Raw genomic sequence first — 19007 nt, 5'->3', positions numbered from 1 at the left:
TGTGCAGAGTAGTACATCTTGTGCAATGGCGCTCTTTGGCTAAAGCTGCCCTTGCGCTTCTAAAAGAACCGCAGGTCGTCGAAATTTCAGGAGCCCTTCACTACGGCGTTTCTCATAGCCTTAGTCGCTTTGGGACGTTAAACCCCATAAACAAAACCAAACCAAACCTAAAATTCATCATTACAATCAAGAGAGGATGGCTAACCCCGCCTGCTACCTACCGTAACCATCACCATCGGCAAAAGAGGAAAGGATGAGAAACCTTATTGGTTAAAAATGCTGAACAAAAAATTGTTTGTCACGGCAAGTTCTTGGCATCGCGGAAGAGGGTACTCTAGGGATATTTCACTGATAGGATAAATAATTTACTGGGCATTTCGCGTGACGGTAGCTTAAACGGTGACTTCCAGTACACTACCGCTGCCCTTATTTTGTTCTTCTCCATATTTTCCAAAGTGTTCGAGCTTTCAATTTACATGCGACTCGTAAGCAGCAGCGCAAATGCGTTTCTTGACGCCTATAAACAAGACAGGAAGCATGCAACAAGCCGCCTCTAAAACTTGTTAAATGTGCCTTGCTTTTCAGAAGCCGACTTCCCCACACGCAGGAAAGGTGCGTAACCAAATAATGGTGGAACTGATGGTCGCAAGGCAGCTAGAATGTTTCAGACTTGAGCATCGATGTTGGCTGCTCCAGACCTCTTTCTCAGTGCCCTCAAGTCTTTTAGTTTCATTGTGTACCTAGGCTTTTGTTTTGCTGTGCAATGTAATTGAGGCAAAAGCCTAAGGACCGTGCACAATTATGTTGATAATTACACGGGGAATCGAACATCATCTTCGTTGACCGCTAACGAATTTTAACCGCCTATGAAGAAAAACTTCGCTTGCCCAGCCGAAGGCTTATAACAGGCTTTACTGTGCAATATTTTAAATAAACCGACAGAGGGTGACGACTGAGGTGTTCCTACATACAGCAAATGCACCACTCCTCAAGCTGTTTTTAGACCACAAAACCGGACAACGTGCATCACCGGTCATCAGGGAAAGCTTACAAGTCCTTCGCTAGAAGAATTTCCCACATATTTTTTTCCTATAATGTATTGGCAGGGGATTCCTTTGCAGGGTTTAACGCACTAGCGTTTTCGCAGCCGTGCCTACTGCGCATAATTACGCGTTGCCTTAGAATATAGTGTACGCAATTTAACACATGCAAGCACGTTCTGGTATGTAACCTAGCGCCGCATATAAATGTCCATAAAAAGTAAAGCCGTACGCGAATTTTCACACGAAACACCTTTGCAGACGGCTCATTCTTTATTCCGGATGCGGCTCGAACAGAAGGACGGACGAAAAGAATGGGAAAAAAAGAAAAAAAACAGACGTAGACGTACGCATACCTCACTTTGTCTAGGGCCGCCTTCACTTACCCGTCGCTCTGGAAGCTGCATCTCTACTTACCTACGGCGGGAAAATACTTATTTCCCCACTACACACACCAAAAAATGGAACTGTGTTAGCATGCCACTGTTTGAATGTTCAGCGAGTTTCTTGATTTTCACAGTTTGCACAGCATACGTTTAGAGACCTACGCGCCGTGGTTTCATGGTGAACACTGTCACGGTACCCGTTGTCAAAACTACAAAACTTAACAAAAACATGCAGGAGCCACTGGCAAAAAATAACAACAAAAAAAACGAAGTCCATGGTAGGGTACAACTCAAGTTTGCAGTGAAGCTCAACCCAGATCTATGACCGTCACACTCAGTTCCCCTGCGGAAAGGGTGGTTGCTAAAGCTTTTTTTGTGACCTTAACAAAGCGCTACATATCAGAAAAAAAATTAAAGCCAAGAATTTTGATGACTCCAACTTGTCCAATGCAGTGAGACATTATTTTATTGATTGAGTTTACGGCTGTGGTTTGTTAGTGGAGTAAAACCACACCATTCGGGCCATGGGCTGTTTGTAACCAACTGCTGTATCTTTTTAAAATTTATTCCACTTTATCGTACTCAATTATAATGCAAATCTAACAAATTACGGCACCAGATTGGGTATGTGTGAGGAACTGAGCATAGATGTGGAAGAGGGAAAACCGGAGCTACCAATTCTTTCCATGCGCCCCCCGCTAACACAAAAAGGGGTTGAAGCATGAACTAGAGAGACCATCGATATACCAACATGCCTTAATTGAGTAATATTCTAAATTGATAAACACCACAAAATAAATAAATTAAAAAAAATCCCCTGTGCCCCTTGGTTTCTGTGGCTGGCTTCTTTCACATGCCTTAGTTTAAGCTCTTTAGTTAGTTTTTGGAGCAACCAGACGCTATTCCAGAAACAAACAGCGAATAGAAAATAAACGTTTGAAATGTCGGAGATCATGGAACAAGGGCGAGAGTCAGAGGTCAAAATATACTCTGCGGTGCTTGTTTCATGGAAACAGTAAGGAGTTAGAAATTATCCTTGTTCAAACCAACCGATCTTCCGCGATCCTCTGCACGCTTCGCTAGGCCTAAGTTCTTAGAATGACTCAATAAAATATAACAATATGTTGTGGAAACATCCGCAAATTTTGTGGCCGGCGTCTCCACAACACTGAGATGTTTAATGAGTGGTGAAAATTAAGATAAGCCGCAGTAAGAATGAAGCCGTTACTAGGAAACAACACTTCCAGTGTCATCTTTTGATACACGATAGTCCCAGATATCCGCCGCCTGCTATTAGTAAACATTATGCTAGCATAGGACGCTCACCCAATGCGTGCGCCTTGCAACAAGAATGCAATATGACAATATATCGCTATTATTTAAGTAACGACAAGGACACAAGCTGACAAGACAAAAAGAAAAGTTTAAGAAGATTGCAAGATGGGTACCATGTGTTCTTCAGTTAGGGATATCCTTCCGATTACTCCTTGGTTTTTTAAAGTTACGAGGCAGTGATCGTTTCAGCGTTACTCTTCCTCTTCGAATCGCGTCTTCGCCTTAAAGCTCACCGCGCCAGTGCAGTAACTTAACACCTTCCGGATGCCCGTATCATCTCACACACTTTTAACCTTTTATCGAACGTGAGTACTCGGCGACGTCATAGCCTACGGCGCGTTTTTTCTTCTTACCTTGCTATGTGACTTGCACACAGACATTGACGAGGACGAAAAGATAGTCGACCATATATATGTTCCAGTCCACAGCTACACATGCTTATTAGGCAAATATTTGACAGCAACGTCCAAGGGCCGGGTATTATATTTGCTTAACCGTATAACTTGCACAGATTCTTTTTACAACACCTTGCGACAAGTTTTCTTCTCAATCTAGCCAGATTAATTATAATTTAGAATTGGGTGTAGCAAGAAGCAGACACGACCCCTAGGTAGAGCTACGGTCTCCTCTTCAATGAGAACTTTTTTTAACGAGTTAGGCACGTACTGTCAGCAACGCACGTGATATAGCGTGAAACTGGTCGCACAGTGCAGTTACCAACAAAACTGCACCAAGAAAACAAGCAGCCAAGCAAGACAGCACGTTTATTTTTTTCATGAGGAAGCAGCCAGAGAAATGCGCTGAAATGGCGAAATAACCTGTGAAAGTGTGCATTATAGGGTCTCTGTTCAACGTCAGAGCAGCACAGATTTCTCCTTCAACCGCCTTCTACGAAAAGCCCTTAAAAATGTTACTCAGTAACTGAACTAGCACGCCGACACATCCACATCTTCAAGTGTGAATCGCAGCAGCCCCAAGCCTGCCGGCGCTGCATTCTTTGTAGGCCTCCTGTCAGTAGTACGCGAAACAACACGCGCAGTATCAATGACTACTCTTCGCCAGGGTCAGCACAGAGCATGTCCCCCTTTCATCGGAGCTCACCGTGAAGACACCACTCTAACAACACACACGCACGGTCAGGCGGCCAAGCCATTGGAACGCGTTAGCCGATTCAAAGCTAGGGGTTAAAACAATAGCCCATGAACCTGGCGCAGGAGAGAGAAGACTCACGCTTCGCTGACTGACGACCGTTTGTTTGCTGCGCAATGATATATAATGCGCACGAAAGAAAAGCAAAATGTGCGAGGTGCTTCAAAATCGGGATCACCGAGAGGGATAACACGTGGCCGTTGGGCTTCCCTTCGGGTCACCACTCATGTTCTGCGGTGCGCGAGTCTCGTACGCTGGAAAGCTGAATCTTGCCAGATCAGCCCTCGTGTACGGGATTACTTGGCACTGCTCTTATAGCACGATTCGACCGCATGTAAAACTATGCAACGCCGCGGAAGCTACTCCTGGCTTCACAGAAACACAGGGTGAATTCGCAAAGCTTCTTTGCACATCAATGGCGGGCATCGGTGCGCTGGCCGGTAGCAGCAACCAACAAGATCTCCAAATCACTGGCAATTCAAAGCGATTCTGGCAGAAAAAGTGTTCCGCGGACTCGTACCTTCATTCGCTCAAGCAAGCTTTGGCTTTCACAATGGTGCACTGTTTTAGCTACGGAGGCTCGGCCGGCAGGGTGACCGCAGATCTTTCAACAAAACACCGGCATGTTTACGCGGCGGATGATTAATGCTTTTCTTATTTCGTGTATAGACCAACCATTGTTGCTCGCTCCCCATCGAACAGGGCGATGTGGACGAAGCGACCGCAGACCGGACGGGCACCTCGTTAGTCTTCGGCAACATGCTCGTCTTCCTGACCAGCAGCTCCATTGTGGCCGGCCTCGGACTCGGATTTCTCTCCAGGCACACCGAAGGCACGTCTGCATCGATTCATTTGGCTCGCTCATTAGCCCCCTCCTCTCTTTTTTTATGAATGTACCTTCCTAAGCCGACAGTAGCGTGAACTCACTGAACCGTTCCACGCCGATATGTGCATTGCGACCATCGTCATCAGGCTAAGTCCACTGCAAAGCAAAGGTCTCTCCCATATCCTTTCAATTAACCCTGTCCTGTGCCTGCTGCGGCCGCTTTATCCCCACAAATTTCCTAATTTTACTCGCCCACCTGACTTTCTAACGTCCCCTGCTACACTTGCCTTCCCTTGCAATCCAGTTTGTTACGCTCAACGACCACCGGTTATCTTGCCTCCGCATTACATGCCTTGCCCGAGCCCATTTCTTTTCCTTGATTTCGACTAGAATATCATTAACTCGCGCTTGTTCCCTTACCCACTCTGCTCTCTTCCTTTCTCTTAACTTTACAACCATCATTTCCCTTTCCATAGCTCGCTGCGCTGTCCCTAATTTAAAATTCAACCGTTTTGCTCGGCCTCCACGTTTCCAGTCCATTGGTTAGTACCAGCAAGATGCTGTGTTACATACTTTCCTCTTAGGGGATAGCGGTAAACTACCATTTATGATCCTAGAGTAGCTGCCAAATGCACATTTCACTCTCGTGGTTCGCATCTGCGGTCACTACCTACCTTAATTAGATGTGTGTTCATCCTACTTCTAACGCTTCGCAGCCTGTTGCAGACTTCTGTTTGCCCCCGAGACTGTTGCGCACTAATCTAGTGCTCTGCATATTAATTTTCACAACTACAATTCTGCTTTGGCTATATAAGTTTTTGATCATGCATTGCAACTTGTTCCCTGTAGCACGGGAATGTCATCATCGAATTACCAACGGCTCAGCTATCATCAATTAACTTTTGTCCACAACTCTTCCCAATCCGTATCTCATAATACCTCCTGTAAACGCGCCTCCCTGCCTGACATCTTTTGATTTGGATTTAATACTTTCTCTCTGGAGGACCACGGATGCTGCGCAGGAGCTAAAAATATATTCCAGCACTTTTTCATACGGCTCTTCTAGACCATTCTGCCGTAATGCCTGCACGACTGCTGAGGTTTGGACTGAGTCAAATCCTTTCGCTAATCTATCAACGCTACAGTGGTTATATCCTGAGCATTTCACGATGCCCTGATTGATTGCGTGAATAAGGTTTATTGATGACGAGTAGCTTTTATGCAAGCCGCCTGGTCATTTCTTTGATTAAAGTCTAAGGCTGCTCTGATTTTATTAGCGGTTTCCTTAGTAAATACCTTGTAGGCAACAGACAATAAGCTTATCGGTCTGTAATTCTTCAAGTCCTCGACGTCTCTTTTCTTATGAATTAAGATAATATTACCGTTCTTCCAAGATTCTGATACGTTCGAGGTGGCCAGGCGTTGCCTATACAGAATGGCGAGTTTTTCTACCACAATCTCTCCACCGTCCATCAGCAGACCTGCAGTCACCTGATCCTCGCCAGCCGCTTTCCCTTTTGCCTTGTTTTTAAGGCTTTCTTTACTTTCTCTTCCGTAACCGGCGGCATATCCAGTCCCTCTGCACCCCAACCTCCATGATTATCACAGTGATTATTTAGGCTGCTGTATAGATCTGTGTAGAACTCCTCGGCTACCTTTACAATCTTATCGATATTGGCAATAACAGTGCCCCCCTTGTCTCTTAGCGCGTACATCTGATTTTTGCCTATGCCTAGTATTCTCTTGACCACTTTACGGCTACCTCCGTGCATTAGTGCATGATCGATTGTCTGCATATTATACTTTCTCGTGTTGGTTACTGACTGCTCTGCTAGCTGTATCTTTTTTTATGGGGTCATAGTCATTTATAATCTACAGAGTTTCCTAATGAGGTCTTTCGTCTCCTCAAAGCTTACCAGCATTCTGCTTAGCTACACCACCCCCTACTTCTATTGAGCACTCCGCAACAATGTTTCTGATATTATCACTAACTGCTTGAACACTATCATCGTCGTCTCCGGTTAAAGCGAAATATCTAATAAGAGAGTAACTAACTGCTCATTAGCATTCACCCAAGCGCAGTCGTTCGGCTTCAGTGAAAAAGTATACAGCTTGCACAGAAACTTCGTAGTTGAAGAAAAATTCTTCCTTGTCTGGGGTTCGAACCCGGGACTGCCGCATCACAGGAGCAGTCGCTCCTCTAACTAAGCTAACTGGGACGGCTAGCATACGATAAAACGAGAGTGAATTTATCAACAACCCGAAGTGGGAAGTCGGAGTAGATTTGTAATAAAGGAGTAATTGCTCATTGTCATCCACCCAAGCGCTGTCATACGGCTATTGTTGTGTAGCTTTCCTTTGTACTCGTATGGCTGCTCTTGGGTGGATGTCAATGAGCAATTACTCCTTTATTACAAATCTACTCAGACTTGGGGGATCCGCATAAACATTCTACCGACACCATTCTCACTTCACCGCGCCAGCATACTTAGTAATAAAGCTGTTCGACATAAAATTGCCCGTACACGCCCAAACAACCACTTTGCTGCCCGTATGTGCTGGGAGTGCTAGGCCATATTATAAACACTGCCCCAGTAAACGCAGAAGTAGAAGCCCTTAAGATGTTTGTTGACAGCTCGCAGCATGCATTCTGTAGCATGGCTGGCGACTAATGGCAGCAGCTTGTGACGCTAGATGTGCCCGGCCGGTTAGTAAGGGCGTGGAAGCATCCAGTCGGCAGCTGCTAGCAGTTGGCCGAGCTCTGTCCAGTGACACGCTGCGCCAGTTCCGCACCTTACACGCACTGACCGCGCTCGTACCAGGCACATGGACGAGCCGGCAGGTGTCGTACATGGCGTTCCCGGGCGAGCTGTTCCTGCGCTTGGCCAGCGTGGTGGTGATCCCTTCACTGACCAGCATGCTGGTGGCCGGCGTGGCGTCGGCGGGCCTGGCGGCTGCGCGGCGTATGGGCCTCTGGGCGCTCGCCTTCTACCTGGTCAGCAAGATGATGGCCATGGCCGTCGCCTACGCCCTCGCCGTGTCCCTGGAACCGGGAAACCCCGCGCGACGTATTGAGGTGCCCGACGTGAAGCCAACTCACGGGGAGACGATCTTCATGGACATAGTCCGGGACATCTGCAGGTATTTCTGCGACACTTCAATGCCAGACATTCCCCGAAGCGAAGGGCCTCGGTGCCATAATATGTCACAGCCGAAAACATCTCCTTGACGTCCGCTGGCTGGACCCTCCGCGGTGGCTTTGACGTTCGGCTGCTCATCCTAAGGTCGTGGATAGAACCCCGGCCGCGGCGGCTGCATTTCGAAGGAGGCGAAATGCAAAAGAGGCTGCATGTAGCGCGGCGTCTGCGCACGTCAAACAACACCAGCTAGTTTAATTTAATCGGAAGTTTTGCGCTATGGCGCCCTCATAGCCCCATATATGCAGCTTCGCGAGGCAAAACCACACATGCCAGGCATCAGATCAGGCTCGCTAGGCACTTAAAATGTTACTTATACCGCAAAGTTCAGGAGCCCCTGTGGATGCTTGACATTTACACGAGCAAGTCAAAAAGGGACCGCTGATTTTTTATTTGTCCATCAGCCCCCCAAGGACCTGACACGCATTGCAGATATTGCGTCACTCCCCAGCACAAGAAACTGGTTTTCACTAGTCTTTTCGCAGTCGGTACCACAAAAGGGCACCGGCAAAACAGGCAGTGGCCAGAAAAATCTGTTAAAAACCTGAGCGAGTAAGAACACTGGCACATCTGCAGCAGACAACCTCATCTATGGTTACAGATTTGCGAATAACCATAAGTCTGAAGGCGACTAGCATATTAAAACAGGTTTTATTATTTGAGCTCATAGGCACTTTCGCTGCAGTTGGCATCGACAGTTTTGTGCAGGCTCGTCATATGACAAGGCTTCTTCTCTTGGAGGCGATGGATTTTCTGGGTAGACAGATATAGACTACAGCAGCAGTAAGGTCAGTCATTCGGAAATTACAAAGCGCGTGCAGTGTTTACGATACGAGTTTTCCGCTCGCGATGAAAAACGGCGCGCTTCTCATCGAAGTGCTCGCCCTCGAAGCCGGGCAATACGCGTGGCGCCATCGTTCGTTGAGCGCCGCAACGACAACGCCGCGCGCTTGATACTGGCGGGCGCGCGAGTCATGAACCGCGATACGAAGCTACAATTGTAAGGTGCGCTCAGCACTTTTGTGTAATCTGCATTGCACGCAGGAATATGATGCCGAAAAATTTGATGGAAGCATTCATATTCACAGTAAGTACACGTCTTGGTCGTACAAGCAGAGCATAGAGGAACCAAATGTGCATGTTGATAACGCCGACGTATTTTTCTCACGTGCAGCCGTACACTGTTGTCCATACGAACACCACGGAAGGAGAAGCCAGTAAGTTTTTTTTTTTTGTTCATTGATTGAGCCTCGAAGTGGAAGAATCTTTATGCTCGAGGCTGATATTCTGCGTCGTAGTGCAACGTATTAGAGAGATCGTGTGTGGCGACAGCAGGCCAGCACTGAAACAGCCGAGGCTCCTGATGCGCAGAAAACCCCAGTACCGTCAGCATGTGAGGAAACAGGAACACAGGCGAAGCTCAGAATATGCCGTGGTAGCGTCGCGATGAAATAACTGGCCACAAGTGCACCCATACAACATGCGATGATCTAGGCCCTGCGTGATGAAGAACGTTTGAAATTTTCAGTGAGGGTATCTGTATGCGAAGACACTGCTTGAAACGGCTGGTGCACGGTTTGGAGCAGCAGCGTCAGGATGTTAGAGAACCACGTAGGGTGCAAGCTATTCGTTACACAATGATCTCACACTGAGCTCTTCGATATCAAGTGCTAACGGGAGTCGTAATCCTTAAGGGCTTGAGACACACATGTGATTTCTTGTAAAGAAACAGGAAGTAGGGTTGCTGCACGAAGTAGGATTCGCATTTTCTTTCTCTAAAGTACATAGTACTTAAGAACACTTGCAACGCAGGACAGCGACAAGCGACAGGAAGTGCTTGTCCAGTCTCCCTGTAGTTTGTCGTCTCTCTCAAGCATTTAACGTATTCCTTATTAAGAGCAGACATGAAACGACTAGCCGGACACAGTTTCTAAGTGAACATAATAGATGAAACATCATTTCTGTCACAGCCTATGGGATATCGAAGTGTCCATTTCAATGAACCTAAGCCTATATTGACCACAATAACACTATACGAGCAGACCAGATTAGACAAGCTTCTTTCAGGCTTACCTATCTTAGAGCGCGTATCTACCTTCGCAGCCAAGCAAAAGGCGCTATCACGCTCTGTTTGCAACAGCAGCTTCCTGAAGCCACAGGCCGTCGCGGACTGATCGCTCTGTGGCCACCGCTGCGTGCGCAGACTTCAGCGTGGAGAACCAGACCCCCGAGCTGCGGCAGCTGAACGTACCAAACTACCTCGGCATGACCGTGGTGAGCGTGCTTCTGGGCGCCGCCCTTGCCGGCGTGCCCGAGACCACCGGCGTCTTCGTCGAGTTGTTCTTGGCCATCAGCGAGGTGATGCTCACCGTGGGACACTTCATCATGTGGTACGGACACGATAATCTACACTTTTCGCATACGCGCTAAGAATGCCAATGTGCGATGGCAATACTCAGTGCTTATGTCAATGCAAAATACCAGTGCCAATAAAAATATAAAAGCCAATGAGCAATGTAACATGCCAACGCATATATATAACCTTAATGTTAAATGCCAAAGCGAAAAGCAAAATGACAACGCAAAAAAAAAATCAGGGGCACTTTGGCTCTCTAAAGTGCTGCAAGGGGAAAGCGTTCTTTGGCGCACTGTTTGTTATTTATTATTTTTTATTTTTCTTATTTTATTTTTATTTTCTTATTTTTATTGTTTTTTATTTCTTCTTTCTTTTTATTTTTTATTCCTTTTATTTTATTCATGAAACCCACGCATTCCCTAGATGCGCCTTTATTCATGCTCTAACCTTGAGCCTTTGTGGCCGAGTGGTAGCGTCTCCGCTTGAAATGCCAAAGGCCCTGGTTCGATTCCTAGCCTCGACGCAGTTTCTTATTATGTAGTGACGCCGAAACGCGGACAAATCTGCCGACACGGCTGCTAACGACAGTATGAGGCATTAAAGGCTTTCGTCTTAAAATGCTAATATGAAATTATATGCCAACATTGCGTTCCTCTGTTCCAACACGCGTTACAGTAGAAGGCTGCAGAGCCTCAGCAGCGAAGATGCATCAGGCGTTTGCGTTGGGGCGCCGATAATGTCTAACCTCATGTGCCTGCACGAACACAAACTGCCGGGCGCTTTGTGCGCCGATGTTATTGCCCACGGGGGCTCTTGTCAGAAGCGTTGCCACGGTGGAAGTTAGATTCATCTACTGGCGTATACTTTTAGAGGTTCTGCTGCACTCTTGTAAGAATCGCGAACATCGCGCTGTAACAACCTGTCTATATTGGAGGGAACATATACCGGATGTTCTGGAGGGGTTTGGGCACTGGCGGTGCGCAAGACATTTTATGCCCCACCAAGGGAAGGATGCGGAAGGGCAGCAAAGGTTAGATTAATATACATGAAATCGCGAATCCGGATTGTCCTCTCCGCCAGCAACTGTCCAATAAGATCGAGCATGATTGCAATGGGGTCTGGAAACACTTCCTACTTCGATTTGTTCGTACAAGGCTGTGTATGTGGCTGAAAACAGAGGAAACAGACAGAGCAATACTCCGCTTTCGATTTTGCAAAAGGAGAAATGTGCAGCCTGTCAGTCCTGGCAATGCGTAGTAAATAATGCATTATTAAATTTTCAGTCTGTGACTTGTTCTTCCGACTTGTTCGCAGATAAAACGATAAAGGGGAACAGTATGTTCGTGTAATACTTGCTGGAACGTCGGTCGAATCAGGCAAATGCTTCAGCACAGCGTTATCTGCTTCATCGCTGCCGCTGCTGCCTTAGACCAGTGTTAAATGCACAGGCGCTTGATACACAGCACGGGTCATGCGAAGTTCGAAATTCAATAGCAGAGGTAACGACAGCGTTGGAAGCCCGGTGAAAACTTATTCTGGCACGTTGTAGCGCATCTTTGGCACCGCATCATAACGTAGTGCTACGTGTTTTATGTTCCTAACTGCTCCTACGAACCTTGTGCCTTGTGGAAGTGGTAACGGCCGCAGTAGGGGATGGTACATAGAGAATTTAAATTTCGGAAGTTTAAAAATGCGAGTCTGAAACAACCCTCCAAGTTTGAACTTCCGTGTTGATGTCTCGGATCAGCGCTTTGAGATGACGAATTTGTTTCGAAACACAATCACGAGCAAACGAGAAAAAAATTCGGCAGAGACAAGACTGCTTACGTGTGAGAAGGCGAAAGCAATATAGTCCTGTGTCGTGCTACGTTGCAGAATGATTATGAGTCAAGACTACGCATACTTAGTACAAACTCTGTACACACTACATTCAGTTACTTGTAATGCGTTGCAGAATGTCTATGCGTCATGACTATGCACACCTTGTAAAACTCTGTAGACCTTACAATACGCTACTTGTAAAACGCCGAGTGATGCTAGGTTCCAGAATGTCTATGAGTCACGACTTTCATAAGTCATAGTACGTTAAGTTTCGTTATCATGACTGTACATGTTCGTTTGCATGCGTTGTGACATCGTATACACTGGCGTTCTGACATCATCCGAATTTCGTGCCATAGACGGCGGCTTTTGTGCAATGGCACATACAACGCTTTCCCATTAAAAGCACCCATGATCACCATTCATCCATTATAGGCCGTGAATAAAGGCCCCAATTGGTTTCGCTTCAATGACTAGGAAGCAGCGACGACGCTGCCTTCTTCAAAGGTAAGCCCGCCGCGTTCGCCTTCGCAGGTGCTTCCCCATCGGCATCTGCTTCCTGCTGACGTCGCAGACCCTGCGCTCCAGCGAGTTTGTGTCCGAGACGCGCCAGCTCGAGACCTACTTCCTGAGCCTCGTCTTGGCCCTGGCCATCCACGGCATGCTGACGCTACCCGCACTACTGGTGGTGTTTAGCCGCGCGCACTACCGGAACTTCTTCTCCAACATCGGGCTCACCCTGGTCACAGCGTTCGGCACGAGCTCCAGGTCTGCACACGCGGCAGCAAAAAAAGAACAGTGCCCGAGAATCTACAGTCCGGGTCTAAAAAAATATACAGGCCACCTAAGATTGGTTTGACTTGGTTGGTTTATTGGGGTTTAACGTCCCAAAGCAACTCAGGCTATGTGGGACGCCGTAGTGGAGGGCTCCGGAAATTTCGACCACCTGGGGTTCTTTAACGTGCACTGACATCGCACAGTACACGGGCATCTAGAATTTTGCCTTCATCGAAATTCAGCTGCCGCGGCCGAGATCGAACCCGCGTCTTTCGGGTCAGCAGCCGAGCACCGTAACCACTGAGCCACCGCGGCGGGCAGAGGCCACCTAAGATAGACGCCTTTTCCCACGCCAGTCTCAAATGCCACAGGAGCACTTCACGAGGATCGACGCTACGCTGAAAGGAGGAACAGGCTCTACTACTACGACAACAGCAAAGGATCTCCTTCACACAGCTTTTACAGCAACAGCTGTTAAGCTCTCGTTCCTGGGTTTTGCGCCTCTGTAATAGTAGCAGTAAGAGTAGTCGACGTAACCGGTAAGTCATTTCCATAGGAACCACTGGGAGGGTGGTTAGTATGGAAGGAGGAGGTCGTGACTACGGCGGAAGAATGCGTAACCGGTACCAGGGCAACCTTCCGAAGGGTGGTTACCGTGGAAGGAGGGGAGGGTATGGCGAGGTATGGTGTTCCGTTCAGAGAGCGGTTCCTTTGGGTGGTAACAGTCCGAGGAGGAGAGTATGGCGAGAGCAAAAGATGGTGTAACGGGATTGCCAAGGTAACCACCTAGGGTGGTAACCGATGAAAGAGGAGGGCACGGCGAGCGCGTAAGAATGTGCAACCAGAGAGCAGTTGCAACGGGAACCACCCCGAAGATGGTTACGTGGAAGGAGAGTGTGGAGAGAACCGAGTGCGGTTTCTGCGAGAGCCAACTGGAGGGCGGCAACCGTTGGAGAAGGAGGGTATGGCGAGAGCGGAGAAAAGCGGAACCGAAGGGCGGTTGCCACGGGAAGAACTAGGAAAGTGGTAGCCGTGAAAGAATGAGAGAGATTAATCCCACAGCAGCTGTCGCTGAATCTCATGTTACACCTTACTGCGGTAAAGTTTGCATACAGTACTGTCCACGCAGTAGTGAAGATGGAATACGACTCTGTCCTTTAGAGGCTGCGCAGAACACATGTTAATCATCCGAAGAAAAAAATGAGTACATATGACTACTGTGCTCCTCCATACACCTAAATCCGATCATTCCAGCACGACAGCATAATGCACTGCTATTGGGGGCGATAATGACTGAACGGTCTCGATTGCCTTGCCCGAATGACAGCGTATATTACCAGTGAACTACGAGCTCTTCGCCTCACGGAGCCTCCAGGCGCCACACACTCTCCAGGTTCAGACAGGCAGAGAGGCCGTTCCTATTTTCTGGCGTTCTTGTGTTCTGGGCGAGATTTGAGAGAGTAACAGAGCTTGCATTACAAGGCTAAGTGGCAGTAACTGCAGCGCCCATAACGCCTCTCACTGACTGAGCGCACTGCCGGCTTGCAGCAACATAACGCTGACTAGCACCGTGACGTCCTTGGAAGGCAGGGTGGGCCTCAATACGCTGGTGGTGCGCCTCTTCGCGCCGCTCCTGGCCACGCTCAACAAGGACGGCACGGCCATCTACATGACAATCAACACCGTGTTCTTCGCACAGCGCAGCGGCTACAGCATCACCTTCGTCGACCTTCTCGCCACGAGGTACGCGCGTTTTTATATTGCTTCGGCACTGGCGCTGCTCTGAATGACCATGAGGTAAACTTTAAGTTTACGCTATCGCTGCTCTTACCGCATCATAAGATCAGACAGGAAAAAGCACTATACTTCTAACTGTTGCCGCTCTATTCTCTGTACAGCCCTAATGTCCTCATGTAGCGCCGCGGAGAGCTTAACGAATATGCACCAGCTAGGCCAACAACGTGTCCTCCTCATTTTGCCAGTTGTGTGCGCTCCTAAACATGGCGAGGAGGCAATAATTTAGTTCGATACTGCAGCACACCTACCACGCTCGCTTCTCTCAGTAACGCCGAGGTTTAGACTAAATGGTACGGAACGTGGCAAGAAGCAACGTAGTACTCGACAGAGGGTGCTGGTCCTCGGAGAAGTTCGAGTGGACGAAGAATTGAAAATAATTTCGCGGAAAGGGCCTCGCTGTGCTTTGGGCCGCAGCTATAAACCCCGAGGAACTCGCCTTGTCAACTATAGCAAGACAAGTTTCGGAGGAAAGAGACAGGCATGCTATTGAGATCGTGGAAGCAGTTGCGAGGTGCGTTCACCACAAGCCTCCTGAGAAAATGGAAGCGTCAGTCAGGGATTTCGTGAGCAGGAACTTGCGGACGTTGCACACCGATAAGGGAAGGCACATTTTCTTCTTTTGGCTAACATCACGTTTCCCAAGGAAGCTGTGGCGACGGTTCACAAGTTCGTGTTCGTCACAAGACGGTTCGTGTAATGTCCAGTTCGAAGATACCGGTATAGCTTCTGGCCTCCTTTTTCCTGCTGTTCCGCCCACACTAATTTACGTCCTTGCGCCTTCGGGCTGGACACTTTTTTCTTTCTATTCCTCGCCCATCTTAAAATATGTCCTTGTGCCTTGATGCACTATTATGAGCACTCGATTCGTTCAAGCTTGCAAGGTCTGCAACTTGCGGGCATAATACTATTTTTGTACGCGTGCGATATCTTGTGGCGGGCTCTCATCTACTCCTGCTGTCGTCTTTTGATCCCACGTTGCCAGCACCGTGACCATGATCGTCAGCAGCGCCACGGCGGGCATTCCTGGCCAGAATGAGACGAACGTGATACTCACGGCGCGGCTCCTAGGCCTCCCGTCACAGAGCATCGGCATGCTCGTGCTCAGCGACTGGATCACGTGAGCGGGCGCACAACTGTACACAGGCCAGCGGATAGCTGGTCTTTCCTCGCATGATTTCGGCCAATTCTAAACGTCAATGCGGAGCAGCTTACAACTCACAGCGGTCTTCGGGCGACAGCTAGTTACCTCGATTGACCGATGTTTTGATTCGATCGATCCTTGGTCCTCATTGTTTCACATAACTGGTTATGAGCAGAAAAAAAGCGCGCGTTATATGTCGGCCAAAATGCGGAGTAACGTTACCTCGAAGGAGGCGACTGGTCACTCACCGCTCAGACGAATCGTGCCCTGTCGCCACGTACGACTTCTTCGGAACTACGAGTCCTTTACTACGCAAAAGGCAAATAAAAATTGGGCGTTTCGTTTCGAGAAGGACCAAGTTCGGGAAGCTTTTTTTATATCGAGGACTTGCTTGTGGCACAAAATGAGGCAAAGTTATTGTGGGAAAAAAAGATTAAGCGTTTAGTGTTATGTCCCGAAAGTACCATGGTTTCAGAAACAGAAACGCAAAAACGTGTAGCCCTGGAAAACAGCCGATTTTTCATCTTGAACTAGCGTGCGAAGTATATCGAAGAATGTTTTGATGAAGAGAATGAAACGCATGGAGTTCATGTGAACACAAGCATTGCTCGCACCACATATAAGCACAAGTGTTTCGTTTCGTTGCCTGTTCTCTGAAAGCTGCCATCTTGTCTGCGAACGCAGGGACCGGGTGGTGACGGTGGTGAACGTGCTAGGAGACATGGTGTGCTGCTGTATTGTAGACGAGCAGTGCAGAAAGTACCTCCCCGAGGCCACAGACAAGCTCAATCTGGAGCACGGCAAAGAGGAGGAGCTTCAGCACAGGGTGGCAACCGGTTCACCTTGAAGTAGAAAAAAACCTACGCCTTTAAAATTACTCACCTCAACACCTGATGTGGATATGATAGTGTTACACCACAGGACACTCATGAATTAAAATATAACCGCTCGCATTTTACAATATTTTCATCGATGATGAAGTTGCTTCTTCTTACCCTTAGGAATCCACGTTAACTCCATCACCATTAACTGCAGTCGTAGTGACATAAACTCCATTAGCTCAACTCCACTCGTAGTGACGACATAGTTAGCCAATCACGTGATGCTCATGGTACGGAATAAAATTAAAAAACCGAAAGATGCGCTGCAGTCTATTTGTGATCAGAAATATGCTGCAGAGAAACCCGTGCGGAGATAGTTATGTACTTTTGATTTCGCACATTCCCGACAACAACCAAGAAACTAAATACCTCGTTACACGTAACTTTTTCGCATTCCCAGCAACAAACAACATACCCCGTTAGCTGTTATTTCAACGTAAATGTATATATTGAGGCACCTTTAGTCATGTTTCAAACGATAAAGAAGACTGAAGATTAAGCATGGTTTGGCCAAATGCGAATTATGTGTGCTAGCACTTCCGTTTTCACGTCGTTTTCGGTTCGATGCTCGGCTTTCAATGTAAAGCACGCATCAGGCAACGGTTGACGAAGTCTGTCTGTGCGGCCCTCAGTACTGGCGCATTAAAACTGGAAAGGACGCTTATACTCCGCCTCTAGGGTATGACGCGATACGTTAATGCCCATATATGTGGAATTGCTCACTCTCTACATTCATAGAACCCTGGGACTCCTCATAACACCGCTGGCCCAGTGGTGCAGCGGTAAAGCGATGCGCCACTGCCCTGCGATGGCAGCTGCTGCCACCGGTGGGGCTTGTGAGACCCAGGTTGCTCTTCCAATCATTGCGTCCAATCATTAATTTTTCATGTTGAAACAATAGTTGTGGCGAAACCACGTCTTCGGGGGAATTGAGCTATGCCTCGTTTCAGCGGTTTCTAAATTGCTAACTGCTGACTTTAACGTCCGAAGCGCGCCACCTAAGCTATGAGGAATGCCGCAGTGTAGGGTTCCGGAATAATGTAGACCACTTGGTGTTATTTAGCGTGCGCTTACACGGCACAGCACACCGGTGCCTTCTGCTTTTAGTTTCCATCGAAACATGGCCGCCGCGAACGGGATCGACACACGGCTTTAGGATCAGTAGACGAGCGCCAAAGCCACTGAGTCAATGCGGCGAGTCAGCGGTTTCTCGGTCCTCACATTGTCCGTTCTCGCTTTTCACCTCACTCCTATGAAATGTACCAAACTTCTTGTGAAACCACTCGGAGACTTGCCTACAGACCCAATGTGTCTATGTCTGGTATAACCTGGATCACACGCCGCTGAAAGCTTGCTAAAAACATGCCGCCGATAGACGACGCTAGAACTCGTACGTGGCGTCTCTGCCTGAAAACTCCCAAGGAAATCACCCTGGTGGATTGATGGATATTGGTTTATGAGGGTTTAACGTCCCAAAGCGATTCAGGCTATGCGGGGTGCCGTAGTGAAGGGCTCCGGAAATTTCGACCGCCTGGGGTTCTTTAACGCGCACTGACATCGCACAGTACACGGGCCTCGAACAACACCTCTGTCGAAATTCGGCCGCCGCGGCCGGGATTGAACCCGCGTCCTCCGGGTCAGCAGCCGAGTGCCATAACCATTGAGCCACTGAACCCGTGCGTTGTAACTGGCGTGATTACAGAACCCTAGCGCCGGAAACCACACTTTTGTAATGCGCAAATCAGGCTATTCAAGCGTGCTGCCTATTAGCTCAGCAACGTTTTGTTCCCAGAGGCATGAATGACACACACTGGATGTAAAGACGTACTTATCTTGCGATCGCATGGCCTACATGCCGTAAGTAATCGTTGTGTAACATGATCTGACATCGAAGAAAAAAGAAGAAAAATAGACAATCCTGCTGCTACGTTCCATTAAAAATCTCCCTCTGCCACGAAGAAACGAAGGGGAGCCCGAGGAGACAGCAGAGCTTGTTTTTATTTTTCGAAAGCTCACAGCAAGACTGAAAACTAGTTTTTGAGAGAAGGAAATGACGCAGAAACTGTCTCGCATATCTCGGTGGACACCCGAGCCGTGCCGTAAGGAAAGAGATAAAGCTGAAAGTGAGAAAAGAAAGAGAGAAAGAGGTACCGTAGTGGAGGGCTCCGGAATAATTTAGGCCACCTTGGGATCTTTGACGTCCACTGACATCGCACAGTACACGGGCGCCTTTGCGTTTCGCCTCCATCGAAACGCGGACGCCACGGCCGGGTTCGACCCGGGAACTCCTGCTCAGTAGCC

At 48.1% G+C, this 19007-nt stretch overlaps 1 protein-coding gene across 9 annotated transcripts in view; it reads left to right on the top strand.

The window, feature by feature from the left end:
• The window catches only part of LOC149359126 (neutral amino acid transporter A-like), a 32624-nt gene extending 15759 nt beyond the window's left edge, over positions 1-16865 (top strand). For 5 of the 9 annotated variants that reach the window (XM_089571361.1, XM_089571366.1, XM_089571360.1 and 2 more), the window contains 9 exons: positions 4613-4742; positions 7559-7877; positions 8978-9020; positions 9108-9150; positions 10137-10323; positions 12645-12878; positions 14436-14630; positions 15667-15801; positions 16510-16853. In XM_089571361.1, coding sequence (XP_089427487.1) covers positions 4670-4742; positions 7559-7877; positions 8978-9020; positions 9108-9150; positions 10137-10323; positions 12645-12878; positions 14436-14630; positions 15667-15801; positions 16510-16672 — 1392 coding nt within the window. In that variant the 5' untranslated portion in view covers positions 4613-4669 and the 3' untranslated portion in view covers positions 16673-16853. Of the gene's footprint in view, positions 1-5; positions 613-4612; positions 4743-7558; positions 7878-8977; positions 9021-9107; positions 9151-10136; positions 10324-12644; positions 12879-14435; positions 14631-15666; positions 15802-16509 lie in introns of those variants that run through there. The other 4 variants (XM_089571364.1, XM_089571362.1, XM_089571359.1 and 1 more) reach the window with 3 other exon arrangements.
• Positions 16866-19007: the final 2142 nt, after the last annotated feature.

Source organism: Amblyomma mixtum, chromosome 2 (genome assembly GCF_055824585.1).
Source record: "Amblyomma mixtum isolate Tamu chromosome 2, ASM5582458v1, whole genome shotgun sequence".
In the NCBI taxonomy this organism is placed as follows: domain Eukaryota; kingdom Metazoa; phylum Arthropoda; class Arachnida; order Ixodida; family Ixodidae; genus Amblyomma; species Amblyomma mixtum.
Note: the sequence above shows the minus strand (reverse complement) of the source record. Positions and strands in the feature narration are given on the sequence as shown.